At 38.6% G+C, this 14,282-nt stretch overlaps 1 protein-coding gene across 9 annotated transcripts in view; it reads left to right on the forward strand.

Annotated features, from left to right (window-relative positions):
- DENND1A (DENN domain containing 1A) overlaps positions 1-14,282 on the forward strand; it is a 521,188-nt gene that overhangs the window by 262,080 nt on the left and 244,826 nt on the right. For all 9 annotated transcript variants that reach the window (XM_081282502.1, XM_081282504.1, XM_081282503.1 and 6 more), the window contains one exon: positions 5,203-5,313. In XM_081282502.1, the coding sequence (XP_081138628.1) occupies positions 5,203-5,313 (111 nt within the window). The remainder of the gene's footprint in view (positions 1-5,202; positions 5,314-14,282) is intronic.

The raw sequence follows: 14,282 nt of genomic DNA on the forward strand, positions 1-14,282 counted from the left end.
GCATAAATCTTTATAAATTTTAAATAGTTGACCTGCATTAAAAAGAGTCACAGATCATGAACAAATATGTAGTAATAATTACATTGTAAACTAACTCAATAAGGGATTATTTTTAGCTGCCAGATTTTGAAGTTTACTTTTTGATTAATGGATAATTATGTAGGCCTTCATTTGGAATATTAAACAAACCTGTCTTAATTATCTGGTCAATGTCATACCAAGTGGTTAATGATGCGAGGTAAGCGTCTAGAATGGACAGTTACATATGACATTGCCCAGACTCCACTTTGTCAAAAGATGAACCATGATATAGAAAAGATTTATGAAGTCATTGTGACTTTAAAAAATAAACAGAGTTGAGAATGGTGGTAGAAGACCTGTTATCAAGTATGAGATTATAGAGGAGTCCATTGTTGCACTTAAGAGTTGTCAGATGACTGTTTATTCTGATGGTTTTTCCATTCACACAGAGGGATAAAAGCTGACCTTTGGGTAACTCTGCTTTCTTTCCTCAAATATACTTCTTGGATTTTGTTGCCTGTGTGAGTTGGTGGGATTCTTTCTCAGGAAGATTATTTTGTAATCCAAATTTATAATTCTCTTTAAAAAAAAAAACCCCACACCAGTAAGATAACCTAATTCTTCTTTTTAAAAAAAAAAAAATCAGTTGAGGGTTTTAAAACTTTTTATACTGTGAAAACTGGGAGCAGTGGCACGTGCCTGTTGTATAGCTCCTTAGGAATCTGAGGCGAGATGATCATTTGAGTCTATGAGTTCAGAGCTGGCCGGAGCAACATAGCAAGACCCTTTCTCTTTAAAAACAAAACAAAATAAAACAAAAAAAAATTATGGTAAAATAATTTGAATAGGGGTTATTTCAGGACCTTCTAAGCCTCTAGCCTAGGAAGCCTCTAGCCCCAGTGCAATAAATCTTTATCCTCTATACCACGGAAGAAGTAGAGAGTCACAAAGACTGATAAAATGACAGACAGTGGGGCGGACTAGCATCTGCTTCTAAGACTCCAAGGAGTACCCAGCTTAGAGTCGGTTCTTTGGTTTGAGGATTATCTCGTTTCCCTAAGGTATTGAACCTAAGACGCTTTCTCTCTAAGCCGCACTGTATCCCCTCCCGTCCCAACCCATTTCAACCCCCATCACCCCCACCCCCACCTGCTTCATAACCTCAGGCGCAGATCACATTGAGCATGGAGTCCCCAGCCACCTGGATTGGTGCAGGAGCCAGCAGGGGCAGCTAGACAGGAGCAGCCATTATGAGACCTCTCCTGGGGGGACTGGGGTTTTGCCAGGTGCCAGTTCCCTCCTCTTTGTCTGGATTGAGAGCCACAGAGAGTTAGTCCCTGGAAGAGACCTTCATCAACATTTCTTTGTAGAGAAGAGAAACAGAAGCTGAGAGTCTAAGGAGCTTGTGGAGTATGTGCCTTTTCTGTAGACCACCTTCTAGGAGGCTCTGTCCAGCTTCTTGGATTTGAGTTAAGTAGTGATCAGCTTTGTGTGCCTACTGACCAGCCTTCAGGGCAGGGAGGGGTGGGTGGGTAATGAATGCCAGGTGGATAGCCAGATGCTGCACACATAACTGGAAACAATGTTTAGACTCCATGAATGGGAAAGGCATGATGCCCTGGAGCCTGGAAGCACACTGGCACTAAGGCATCTGAGGCCATTTGAGCACAGAAACTGCAACAGCCCTCTGCACAAGGGTTTCCTTTCCTAGCAGGTGAATTACATAGAGAAGTGATTGGCAATGAATGGAGTAGTTACTTTGCTTACCTATGATGGTGTTATGGTCTGGGACACTAACTCGAGAACTAGGGGCCAATGATACCATGTTTGATAGGAGTGGTGGTTCTTTAGGAGGATCCATTCTTTACTGTTCTTCCTGATTCATCACACCCGGTAGAATTCAGTCTAGTGGGAAAACATACTTAAAACCAAGTTTTTGGGCTGGGGATGTGGCTCAAGCGGTAGCGCGCTCGCCTCGCATGCGTGCGGCCCGGGTTCGATCCTCAGCACCACATACCAACAAAGATGTTGTGTCTGCCGAGAACTAAAAATAAAATATTAAAAATTCTCTCTCTCTCTCTCTCTCTCTCTCTCACTCTCTCTCTCTCACTCTCTCTTTAAAAAAAAAATATTTAAAAAAAAACCAAGTTATTATAGGATAGGGACAAAATGTCATGGAAACATGAAGGATGTTTGACAAATAAGGAGTCTAGGAGACCTTGCAGGAGGAGGTGATGTTGGAACCAGGTTAAGTAAATTGACATCCTCAAGGTAGAGAGGAGTACTCTAGGAGAAACAGCAGAATTAAAGTCTGGGAGAAGGCAGAGCAGGTCTGAGAAGCTAAGGCTTGGGCCCAACGTATTGGAAGCTGCAGGGCAGTGGGAGGGATATCCCTGTCTCCTAGGGGTTTGCTCCAGAGCCCAGGCTTGGTGGGAACTGCAAGTGCCCCAGGCCTCCTGTGCCCCACAGGTCCTTCCCTGGCTGAATGAGGTTCCTAGAGCTGGGGCCATTGGCAGTCCCACCTGCTCCAGCGGGTGGCATCCCAGAAGGAAAGAGGCAGGGGAGGAAGCAGATAAGAAAGACAGCTTCTGTTTAGACACAAATATCTTGGTAATCAGCACAGATGGAATGAGAAATACCAAAAAAAGTACATGACAGTTTAGAGAGAATTTGGTTAAATGTTACGTATTTTTAACATACCTGTACAGAGTTTTTGAAATAAGCACCTGCGCCCTCAGATCCTGACTGGGCATGGGGACCTGCCTCAGTGATGTTTTTATTTCCGAAACATCCCCTTCCCCATCTGCAAAAGTCTCCTTGTGGTCCCCCCCTCCCTTTCTCCCACCAAAATAAGGCACAGGATTTGTCTCTGACGCTGTGTCTCCCTATTTGGACGGCAAGCTGTGTAACATATTTCTACCCAGCGTGAAGCTTCTTGGCAGACTCTTGAGGCCACGTTTTGGTGGCTTCAGAGTTATCTTTGGATCTGTCAAAAGTGCTAATGGGCTTTCTGGCCTTCTTTAAGCTCCTCACTTCTATTTTCTTTTTACTTCCATCCTCTACTAAAAGAGAAATTCATGTAATTCATCAGCAGTTAAGCCTTTACTGAAATGCTCAGCTGAGGGCCTCATATTTTTGTTTGCAAGAAGAGCTCTGCCATGTGCACAGTCTTCCAAACAAACCCCACCCTGATATTATTAGCTCAGTGTTCCTCAGCCACTGGGCAGAGGAGGCACCTCTGGCCTAGTTCAGACAGCCTTTGTTATTTGTTTTGCTTTGTTTTTATTGAGTTTGTTGAAAGGCAAGTTGGCATGTTGGTTAGAGTATGAGTTTTGGATTCAGGAGACCTGGTGTTGAAACCTGGCTCTGCCTTTGCTAGCCAAGTGACCTTTACAAGACTACCACTGAACCTTCCTGAATTTCAATGTTCCCATCCATGAAGTGGACATGGTAGTGCCTGTCTCAGGGTTGTTAGATATTTTCCTGTGTTTTTTCTAAACTTTCTATCTCCTGGGAATAAGGATTATTCAATAAATAGGATAATAAAAATTTTCAAAAGAAAAAATTCCCCTCTCTTTAGTCATATTTTGATCTTTTTATACCTCTTCTTTTTCCAAATATAATTTGTGCCTACAATTTGGAGTGTCTGAAAAAAAGATTTGCACAAGACTGAATCGTGTCTTAGCCACTTGTGTGTGACCTTTATCAAATTATATCACTTCTCTGTGCCTCTTTTCTTATCTTTAAATAGGGTCAATAGCACCTAGTTCAAGGAGTGTTTTCAAGATGAAGTGAATGCATGCCCTGTACACAGTAGACACTGAAAAGTATTTAGTAGAGATGAGAGTGCAGAGTCTGTGAAGTCAGTCTGACTCCACCTGTTACTGAATCTCCCAGATTTAATTTCTGTTTCTCCGCATAGGAAAGAATAACACCTCATTGGTTTTTTGTGAGGATTGCATAAGATCATATATACAAAGTGTCTGGTACAGTGCCTGACACTTTGTAAGTAGTCAGTATCCAGAGCTATTAATTCACTGGCTTTTTGTTTATAGAAGTTGATGATTAACCTGGTACCCCAGTCAAACAATAATAAATCATAAGATAAGTGCTGATTCTTATTCCCAACCATAATATTGTTGGAAAGCGCTTTATGCTATTTTGCATATAAAATCTACCTGATTTACTTCAATTTATGGGTTATAGATCTTTAATCATTATAAACTGCAACCCCTGACAATAGCATTCCTTTTCAGTTCCTTTCATTTGCAGAGGCTTATATTGTACTGCATTAAAAATCTGTAAGAAATTAGCATATTCATGTGTATTATTAAAGCCAGGTGGGTATAGAAAGGGTTGTAGAAATAAAACACACTCCATTTTTTTTCCTGAAATCTGAAGAGTGCCAATCTACCAATCTATAGTACTAATTAAAGGAATGAAGCCCAGGTTACAGAAAAAGCTAGTTAAAGCACTGCTTTGTTACAGCTTGCTGCTGTTTGTCTTCAGTTTTTTATTTTTTCCTTTTTTTTTTTTTAGTGAAATGTCTGGAAATGGTAAATCTTGAAAATTTCTTTAATTCTAGCCAAGCCACTTTATAGAGAATGTAAGCTGTGGAGGGGTGGGACACCAGCAAGTGGCAACAGGAAAGGTGATGCCTTCATGGCTGGGACCTGCTGGACAGAAGCAGGACCTGTGCCAGAAGCACTTTAATCTCTGGGTACTTTCTTTTCCTTGAACACATGATACAGTACATAAGGAAGGTTCTAGGATCTCAGGTCCAAAGATCTGAGCAGCAGTCCTGTCCTCATTGCTTATTAGACTATTTGATCTCGGCAAATCTCTCTGAGCCTTGGTTTCCTCGTTTGTAAGATTCCACGATTCCTGTCCTGCTCACCTTCTGGAACTGACATGAAGAGCAGACACAGAGGTATATACAACCATGTTGTTAACTGTAATCACACATAGATGCAGTTGCCAGGACTGCTCATCTCAAAGGTCTCTTCCAACTTAACATTTCATGATTTTATACATGAGTGGGATTTGGTCTCCCAGGTAGAAAGAATAGGACAGGAGAAGAAAAGAGCTTTGTGATTATTTTCTGTTTCTCATGCTTTTATTAGATACTACTTGTAATAAGAACAGACAAAATAAACCACAAACCTTTCTTCTTTTTCCTAGAGAAATCTGACAGAATATTTTGTGGCTGTGGATGTAAACAACATGTTGCATCTGTATGCCAGTATGCTGTACGAGCGCCGGATACTCATCATTTGCAGCAAGCTCAGCACTGTGAGTAGCCAGTATTGAGATGGGCCTTTCAGTGATTTAATTTTAATTGAAAGATTTATCAGCAAGATTAAAGAACATTTGAGGAGAAAGAATCAGCCCCAGTCCCCTTGTACAGTAGCACATCATTTTCATTAATTATTTATGTTCCTTTTCAGTGTCAAAATAAATTTCATAATTACTCTCACAATTATAAAATTATACTCTTACAATTATAAATATTTTCCTTTTGATTGTGTTATAAACACTATACATATTTCCACATAAATTTTCATTATTGTCATTTTTAAATGTCTATGCCATATTCCATTATGCTGATGCATCATCATTTACAAAGTTTAATAAATTTTTCTTCTCTGCATGGTCATTTAGGTAGTTCATAGATTAATCCTCTGGTAGATAAAACTGCAGTAAACATCCTTTGTCTTCTTTTAACTGATATGTTTATTTTCTAAGAGAGAGGCCACCAAGTCAAAGGACTTGATAAACACCATGGCTTGAGGACTATCGGATGACTTCCCCAACAGGCTGTGCATGTTTACAGTGAATGCAGCCAGCTGTGTATGGCTGTGCCACTTTTATCACAGCCTTGCCAGAGATGTATGTGTGTGTCATGTGTGTGTGCGCGTGCACATGCATGCAGTTGAATTTTGCCAATAAAGGAGTGCTTTAATTCAAATTGTTTTGGTTACAGGTAACTGAGCATTTTCCATGGGTTTATTTCCTATGTGTATTTGGTTAATCTTTTCCCATTTATCTTATAGGGGTTTTGATTTTTTTTATAAATTTACGTATTGTGATAACTTTTGCTATGTGCAATAGAAATATTTTCCATTCTTTTTATTTTAGTTTTTTTTTTACCTGCTAAGTGTAGTTTATATTTTCCTGAGTATCTTACTATGAAAATTCTCAAGCATTATAGAAAGTAGAAATCATTTTATAGTGAACATTGGTATAATTTCATCTGTATTTTACCAGTGATTAGTTTACTATAGTTTTTTTAACCTATTTATTTATCTACCTGTCCTTCATTCATCAATCATATCTCCCTCCTTCCTTCCTTTTCAGTGCTAGGGATGGGACCTAGGCACTCATGGATGCTGGATAAGTGCTCTCCGCTAAGCTATACCCCTAGATCTCCTTTTTTTGTTTGTTTTTTCATCTTAATTTTTGATGCATTTCAAAATAAATTACAAACCTCTGTGCTTCCCCCTAAGCAGTATCTGTTTGGATGGTTTATTATTGTTTTTAGGTAAAACTTATGTAGAAAAATCAACGGAGAGTAGGCCTAAGTAGCATCCCTCTGTTAAAGAAGATAGAAGAAACTTTTTATAGTGGGAATTTGCCTAATGTAGGGCCTGTTACAAGTTCATCCATGGATAAAAGACACCTAATAATGCAAACTTGGTGAGGTTACTAGAGTTTCTTTATGGCTTTCATCATAGCTTCATTATTTCATTTTCATTGACTAATTATTGATTGCTTGTCAAGGACTCACAATTTTTTTCTATCTACCATGTGCTAGATTCATAGCACTTAATAAGTGAAAAAAGTATGATTTTTGTTTTCAGAGTAAAAACAACTTATATAGCATAGTCATCCTCCTACTTTGATTTGTATTTTGCTCTGCAAAGTGCAGTTCACAATCTCAAGGCATGAACATCGAGACTGAGCTTCAGAATGAGAATATTACCAACCAGAAACATCATCACCTTTTTATAGGGCTTGAATTAAATGAGGGTGTATTTGAAAGAATCCAGCCCATAACCAGTTATTGCTGCTTTAGATTGTGAAACTTTAGCCAGACTAAAACAGGACATCATCACAGTGGAACTGACTTTCCTATATTTTAATCATGTTATTTTTGAGCCCTTCATAGGTGCCAGTCACTGTCCTAAGCACTTTGCATATTTTAACTCATTTAATTCTTGCTATGACAGCTTTGGTGAGTTCTGTTATTACCTCCATTTTATAGATAAGGAACAGTGGATCCTCTGTGTAATTTTGTTCACATAAATGTAGTGGATTAAACACACAAAGTTATTTCTGCTCCTTCCCAAAACTAAAATGAAATACAAGAATAAATTGCAAACACAAAGAACAGATGCAGCATAGATTTTAAAAATTCTTAGAAAATACTGTTACCAACTTTATGCCAGTATTTGAAAACTAAAGCATAATGGACAGAAAATATAGTTTATGAAAATTGACTCAGAAAGAAGTAGAAAAATTTAATAGGTCATTTACTTTATATAAAGTAATTCAATGCTTGGAATTACTTTTCCAGATAAAACACTCAGCCGATATAGGTGTTTTTCATTTGTTTGTTTGTACCAGGGATTGAACTCAGGGGTACGTAACCACTGAGCCTCATCCCCAGCCCTATTATGTATTTTATTTAGAGAGAGGGTCTCACTGAGTTGCTTAGCACCTTGCTTTTGCAAGGCTGGCTTTGAACTCTTGATCTTCCTGCCTCAGCCTCCTTAGCCACTGGGATTACAGGGATATACCACCACACCTGGCTCAGCCCATATAGTTTTATAGGTACGTTTTATCAGACATCTTAAGGAATATATAATTTCAAATCATAGACTCCTTGAGTTCAGAACAAAGAGGAAACACACCTTAGCTTTTCTTGTGCTTGTTATTCAATCACACAAAGGATAGTTTAAAGAAGAATAATTATCAATCAATGTCACTCATTAATGTAGGTATAAAAATCTTAGACTAAATAGTAGGCAAATGTATTTAAAAATTCATAATAACCAATGATTTTAGAAATATAGGTTGAAGGAACTACAAAATATTCTAACATAATTACACATTACCATGTTAAAAGGGAAAACTTATGTGGTCCCCAAAAGATGAAGAAAAAGTATGACCATGTTCATGAATAGGCAAACTCGATATTCTGAAGATGTCATTTCAATCCAAAATGATCTGTAGATTGAATATAATTCCATTCAATATTCCATTAGAGGTTTACATAGTACCTGGCATGCTGATTCTAACAGAATTAGAATTCTAATACAGAAAAGGCAAAGGAAATCCAAGACAAACTTGAAATAAAAGATGGGTTGTGGAAGTGTGCTTTCTAGATACAAAACTTTCTGTAAAGCTGTAATAATTAAATGCTGGTAGTAGGGTAGAGATACACAGATTTTGAAATAACAGAACAGAGGGCCAGAAACAGACCACATGTGTAAGGGCCCTTTATAAACAACGGAAGAAACATTGGACAAACTGTGGGGAGTAGATGAACATCTCAATAATTAGCTATCCATATGGGGAAGAAAAAGAAGGTAATTTCTTACTTAAGCAAAACTAAATTCCAAATAGATTAAAGATTTAAATTTAAAGGAAAGTCTTTTAAACTTTTAGAAAGCAAAATAAGTGAATAGTCATCTATGATCTTGGAATAGAGAGGGTTTATTTTAGAATGATCCAAAATATACATTGTATAAAGGAAAAGATTAAAATTATGAATTTTTATTCATTAAAAGATATTATTCATATCATTCCGTGAATGTAAAGGTAAGTCACAAATTAAGACATTTACCATATTTAAAATTAACAGAACCGGCCTTGGTGACGCACACCTGTAATCCCAGCAGCTCTGGAGGCTGAGGGAGGAGGATCACAAGTTCAAAGCCAGCCTCAGCATCAGCAAGGCACTAAGAAACTCAGTGAGACCCTGTCTCTAAATAAAATACAAAAAGGATTGGGGATGTGGCTCAGTGGTTGAGTGCCCGGTACCAAAAAAAATAATAATAATAACTAACTGAGGATTAGTATCAGTAATATGTAAAAGAAACACTTCAATTAGAAATCAGAGGGTGAATTTATTAATAGAAAAATTGGCAAAAGCTTTAAATGGATATTTCACAGGAAAAATGCCAATAGTCAAATAATTATATGGAAAGATGTGTAATCACAGAAAAGTACATTAAATGTACAATGAGTGAAACACTTAAGTTTTCAAAAACTTAGGTGTCTGACAAAGGCAAATGTTGTATTGGACATGTGCTAGGGAATTTCATGTACTACTATTTGAAGGGTGTGTGGCACAAAACTATGTGCATGTGCCTGTCACTCAGCAGTTTCACTCTTTTGGACATATGTAATGGGATACATGTACAAGAATTTTTTTTAGCAGCATTGTTTTTATAAACCCTAGAAATTGTCCCTGTGACTTTCAGCAGAGAGCCTATAAACTGTGGTAGAGTCACAACAATGGAATATCATCTTAGTAAAAATGAACTACACCATCCACATGATTGTGTCTATCACGGAAGACTGACTGACTAAAAGAAATCAGCCACAGAGGAATATTCAGTATCATTTCATTCATATACTGTTCAAGTTATAAAAACTAAATGGTAATTTGTTTAGGAATATATACAAACTACAGAAGAAACACACACACACACACACACACACCAAAAAAAAAATTAGGTAGTGGTTTTTTCCCAGGAAGGGAGAACAGTATAGTTAGGAAGAGACATACATCAACAGTACCATTTTCTGTCTTCAGCTAGGTAGAGATCAACAAAGTTATGACAAGAATCAAATAAGAAATATGACTATGCAGGCCATATTGTCTTTGTCATAACTACCAGGCCTGACCTTTAGTTTGCCATAGTAAAATAATGGGTGTGCCTGTGTTCCAATAAAACTTTGTTTACGAAAACAGGCAGTGCACACACTTAACCTTTTTGTGTAGTTTGCCAACCCTTGAGCTGGGTGGTAGGTTTGGGGTTCTTAAGTTTTCTTCTTTAAAAATCATTATATGAGGGGCTGGGGATGTGGCTCAAGCGGTAGCGCGCTCGCCTAGCGTGCGTGCGGCCCGGGTTCGATCCTTAGCACCACATACCAACAAAGATGTTGTGTCCGCCGAGAACTAAGAAAAAATAAATATTAAAATTCTCTCTCTCTCTCTCTCTCTCTCTCTCTCTCTCTCTCTCTCTCTCTCTCTCTCTGACTCTCTCTTTAAAAAAAATCATTATATGATATACATATTTGTGTGGGGTTTTTTTGTGAGTGTATACTTCAATTTTGTTGTTGTTGTTTTTAATTAAAGAAGTAGATACCAAGTTCCTGTATCAAGAAGTTTTAGACTGTCAGGGATAGCGACAAAGTAGTGCTTGTACCAAGGTTCAGAATAAAAGTTGCATGACATTTTACAGTTTTGATAATCAGAAAACAGTGAACCTATATCTTGAACAGCTAGAGGAAGATGATTTGTAACCTAGAATTCTTCACCTACCTAATGGAATCCCCCAGAAAAGAGTCCTAGCAGCCTTCTACATCTGTCAGCCTCCTGTGATCTGTACTCAGTACCCTGCCTTCCCTTTGTGGTTAACTCTGTACTCTCCTGAAGTCCACCCCACTTGTCCCTCTGACTTTATCCTACAAATATTTTATTGTGGCATTATCCTCGGCACTAGGGATGCAACAGTAGACTAAAAAGAAAAAATCCCCATCCTCATGAAGGCTGCATTCTTGTAGGTTAGACCCTCAGTAAACAAGGAATGTTAAACTTAGTACAGCCACTGATGGTAAGTACTAAGGGTTGAAGCAGAGGAGGAGAGTGGGTTGGGAATGGGGAGGCGACAGGCATTGCCATTTTTAAAGCAAGAAATGCCTTGCTGAGAGGGTGACACTTCAGCTTCCTCTTGCTAACTCAAGGAAAGTGGTCCAGCAGTAAGCTCTTCTCTTTTGCATCATTATTTTTCCTTTTCTGCAGGCGCATCCTTATGAGGAAACTAGTGTGCTACCAAACTTAAAACTTCTTTCACTATCATCTCCTTTATTGATTTTGTTTTTTACAGTTCTGGGGATTGAACCCAGGGTCTTTACATTCTAGGCAAGTGCTTTACTACTAAGCTACATTTCCATCCCCAAAACAGCTTTTTATTCAGTGATAGCGACAAAGTAGTGCTTGTACCAAGGTTCAGAATCTCTATCAAGTAAAATTGAAAGGAATAAATACTTGTAAAACTCTTATAATAGGATTTGGCGTATAGTACATATATATGTTTACAATAAAGCAATAAATGCTTCAATGGGAGGTCATATTTTAATCTTTAAAATAAAAACCAAGAAGTAGTTATTTAAAACAAAGGGATAAATCCCATGTTCATTGTGATTACATTGAGTTAAGGGTAAGGAGAATCTTAAAGAAGATTGTTGGTTTTCAGTGTAAACCTTTACTGCTATTTTTCTGGCTTTATTTTTAAGACTATAAACATCTATTACTTTGACTTTTAAAAAATTCTTGAACAATAGTTGATTCTTAACTGAATTCTTTATTTTCTCTTTGATTGTGGAAACCTGTTTGGGGGTAGTAGCTAGATACAAGGGGCAGCATCCTGGTCAGTTTCCGGGAGTGCTTCTGGGGTGACATAGTTGAACAGACCTTAGTTCCATCAAGTCTTTGGACCAGTCCAAATTCAGAATTTAAAAGTTGTTGTCTTATTTCCTCGAGAGGGGCTTTTCGTTTTTTTGTAGATGAGGCCCAGGATGTTCTGATGCTCCTCTCTTGGCAGATTCTGATGTGGCTTGCAATACCTTAAACAAGTTACATTTTTCTCAGTTTTGTTTGATAAGAGTGGGCTTAATGCTCCTCATAGCCATTAAGCATCTGAAAGAATAAAAGCTGTGGAGCACCCCAGAGCGCCATCTTTTATGAAAATGTGTACCAATAGAGACAAACCATACAATATTTGGTTCAGAGTCAGGTAAAATGCATTCCAGCGTGTCTTGGTCAATAACATCATGATGTTCTGTAGAAGAAAAATGCAAGTTTTTGTTCTCTTTGCTCAGTTAATGTATATTGATTGTTTTTCTTTATAAGTGATAAATAGGGAAGGCTTAACTAAATCTTGTTCTCTAATGTAAATACTTCAGTGTGATTTCTTATACCACAAAGGTACCATTTTTCTTCCATATTTTTATCTCTGAGTTCAATTCTTACTGCTTTTTGGAAATTCTGTGGATAGCAGATAGGTAGAAGGTAAGACGTTTATAGAGATGATCCTACCTAATTCCATCAGCATTCCTAGAAGATCAGTATTATTCCCATTTTCTATAGCAACCTATCCATCGGGGAGGTGAAATAACCTGCCCAACGTCACATACCAGTCAGTTGGAGAAAGAGCCATGCATATCAACCATTTTGACCTGGTGTCGGGGGAGGGAGGCTTTGGTTTCAGGAAAGGAAGGAACTTCTGGAAATTACACAGACAAATGAATCTTAGCCCAAGTGCTTGCATTGGTGACCAGGTTGTTTACTGGGTGCCACTCCTCAACAGTATTTTTAGAACCCTTATACAGGAATTGTCACAAGAGCCAGGGACACATTGTTAGTACTGTCCCTCCTCCTGAAGGAATAATTTGAAAATTCTTGTAAAAAGCCAGAAGAGACACTGAGCCAAAGCTGGTGGATAAGGATAAGTGGGGCTGGGTAATGCTGGTTTGGCTGAAAAATAAGACCAGATTTTATAATAATGAGAGGCATTTCTTGTGTAGCTTATAAATAACTTCAGAACTCTCAGAGAGGCATGTTGGTAGCATGGGCAGAATAAGCATGTGTAAACCCTTGTTTAGATGCATGCTGAGTACTCTATGTGGTCGGCCCTGGTTCCCCCACTCCTAAAGTTCTTTCAAATTAACCTTTCTGAGCCTCACACTACATCCCAGGCATTGAGCAGTCATACATATGTGATTATCAGTTTTTTTATTAGTACTTGCATCAACCCCAGAAGCTGGTCTATTTTGTCCTCCTTTTGCATATGAGACTATTGACACCCAGAAAGTTGAAGTGTCCTATCTAAAATGAGCTGCAGGGATAGAATTAAAAGCCACTTTTCTTGGCTCCAGGCCAAAATCCTTTTGGCTGCCTCATACTGCCTCCTTGGTAACTTTCCATTTGTCATGAGTTCACTCGGACACTTGCACTCGGAGAAATTTTCTTGGCATGATTCTGTTGACTGTGGGTCTGAATGACAGCAATAATCTCAACTTGGCCATTGCTTTTGCTTGCACATTCAAGCTCTTCCTTTTAGTTTTTCTTTGTTTGATAGTAGGGATTGAACCCAGGGATGCTTTACCACTGAGCCACATCCCCAACTTTTTTTTTTTAAGTTGCCAATGGATTTTTCACTTTGTTTGTTTATATGTGGTGCTGAGGGTTGAACCCAGGGCCTCACACATGCCAGGCAAGTGCTCTACCACTGAGCCACAATACCAGTCCCCATCCACAGCTCTTTTTATTTTTTTATTTTGAGACAAGGTCTGGCTAAGTTGCTCAGGGCCTTGCTAAATTGGAGAATGGTCTCCAACTTACAATTCTTCTGCCTCAGCCTCCTGAGTTGCTGGGATTACACGCATACGCCACCATGCCTGGCATTTCCCCTTGAGATTTAAACAAAGCCCTTGCATGCAGCCAGCGCCACTCCGGCCACCAGGGAAGCAACAAAAGGCCAGTGTGCAGTTTTCTAACTGACACATGCACTCTGTAAGCCAAAGCCCTGTTTCTCAAATGCTGTTCATTCTGCCCACTGTCTGCACATTATTCCACTCTGCCATCTCCCTGCCCAGCCTGCATCATCTGCCCTGAGCATGGCCCTGGTGGGACCCTGGCCAGATCCACTCTGACTCACTGTGGCTTCGGAATATGTGTGCTACACCTCCTTCTAGCTCGTGTGTGTTTCAGCTCTATTTGCCCCCTTTATAATTTAAGGGTACTGGAAGAAGTTTCAAAAATTGAGAAGACCTAGCTAAGGAATGACAAAAGCATATTTACTTTCCTGAGTAATATATTTTTGTCATATCCAATGTATGCTTTTTAAAACAAGTTCTTAGGAAGGAACTACTGTTTATCAGCAAGACCATTACCTAATTAACTGAACCTCCACACCCAATTATTTTTGTGGCTCCCATACCTATGAAAAAGTTAATGCTTTTCTGGT

This window comes from Spermophilus citellus, assembly GCF_964194105.1.
Source record: "Spermophilus citellus genome assembly, chromosome: 2".
Lineage (NCBI taxonomy): Eukaryota > Metazoa > Chordata > Mammalia > Rodentia > Sciuridae > Spermophilus > Spermophilus citellus.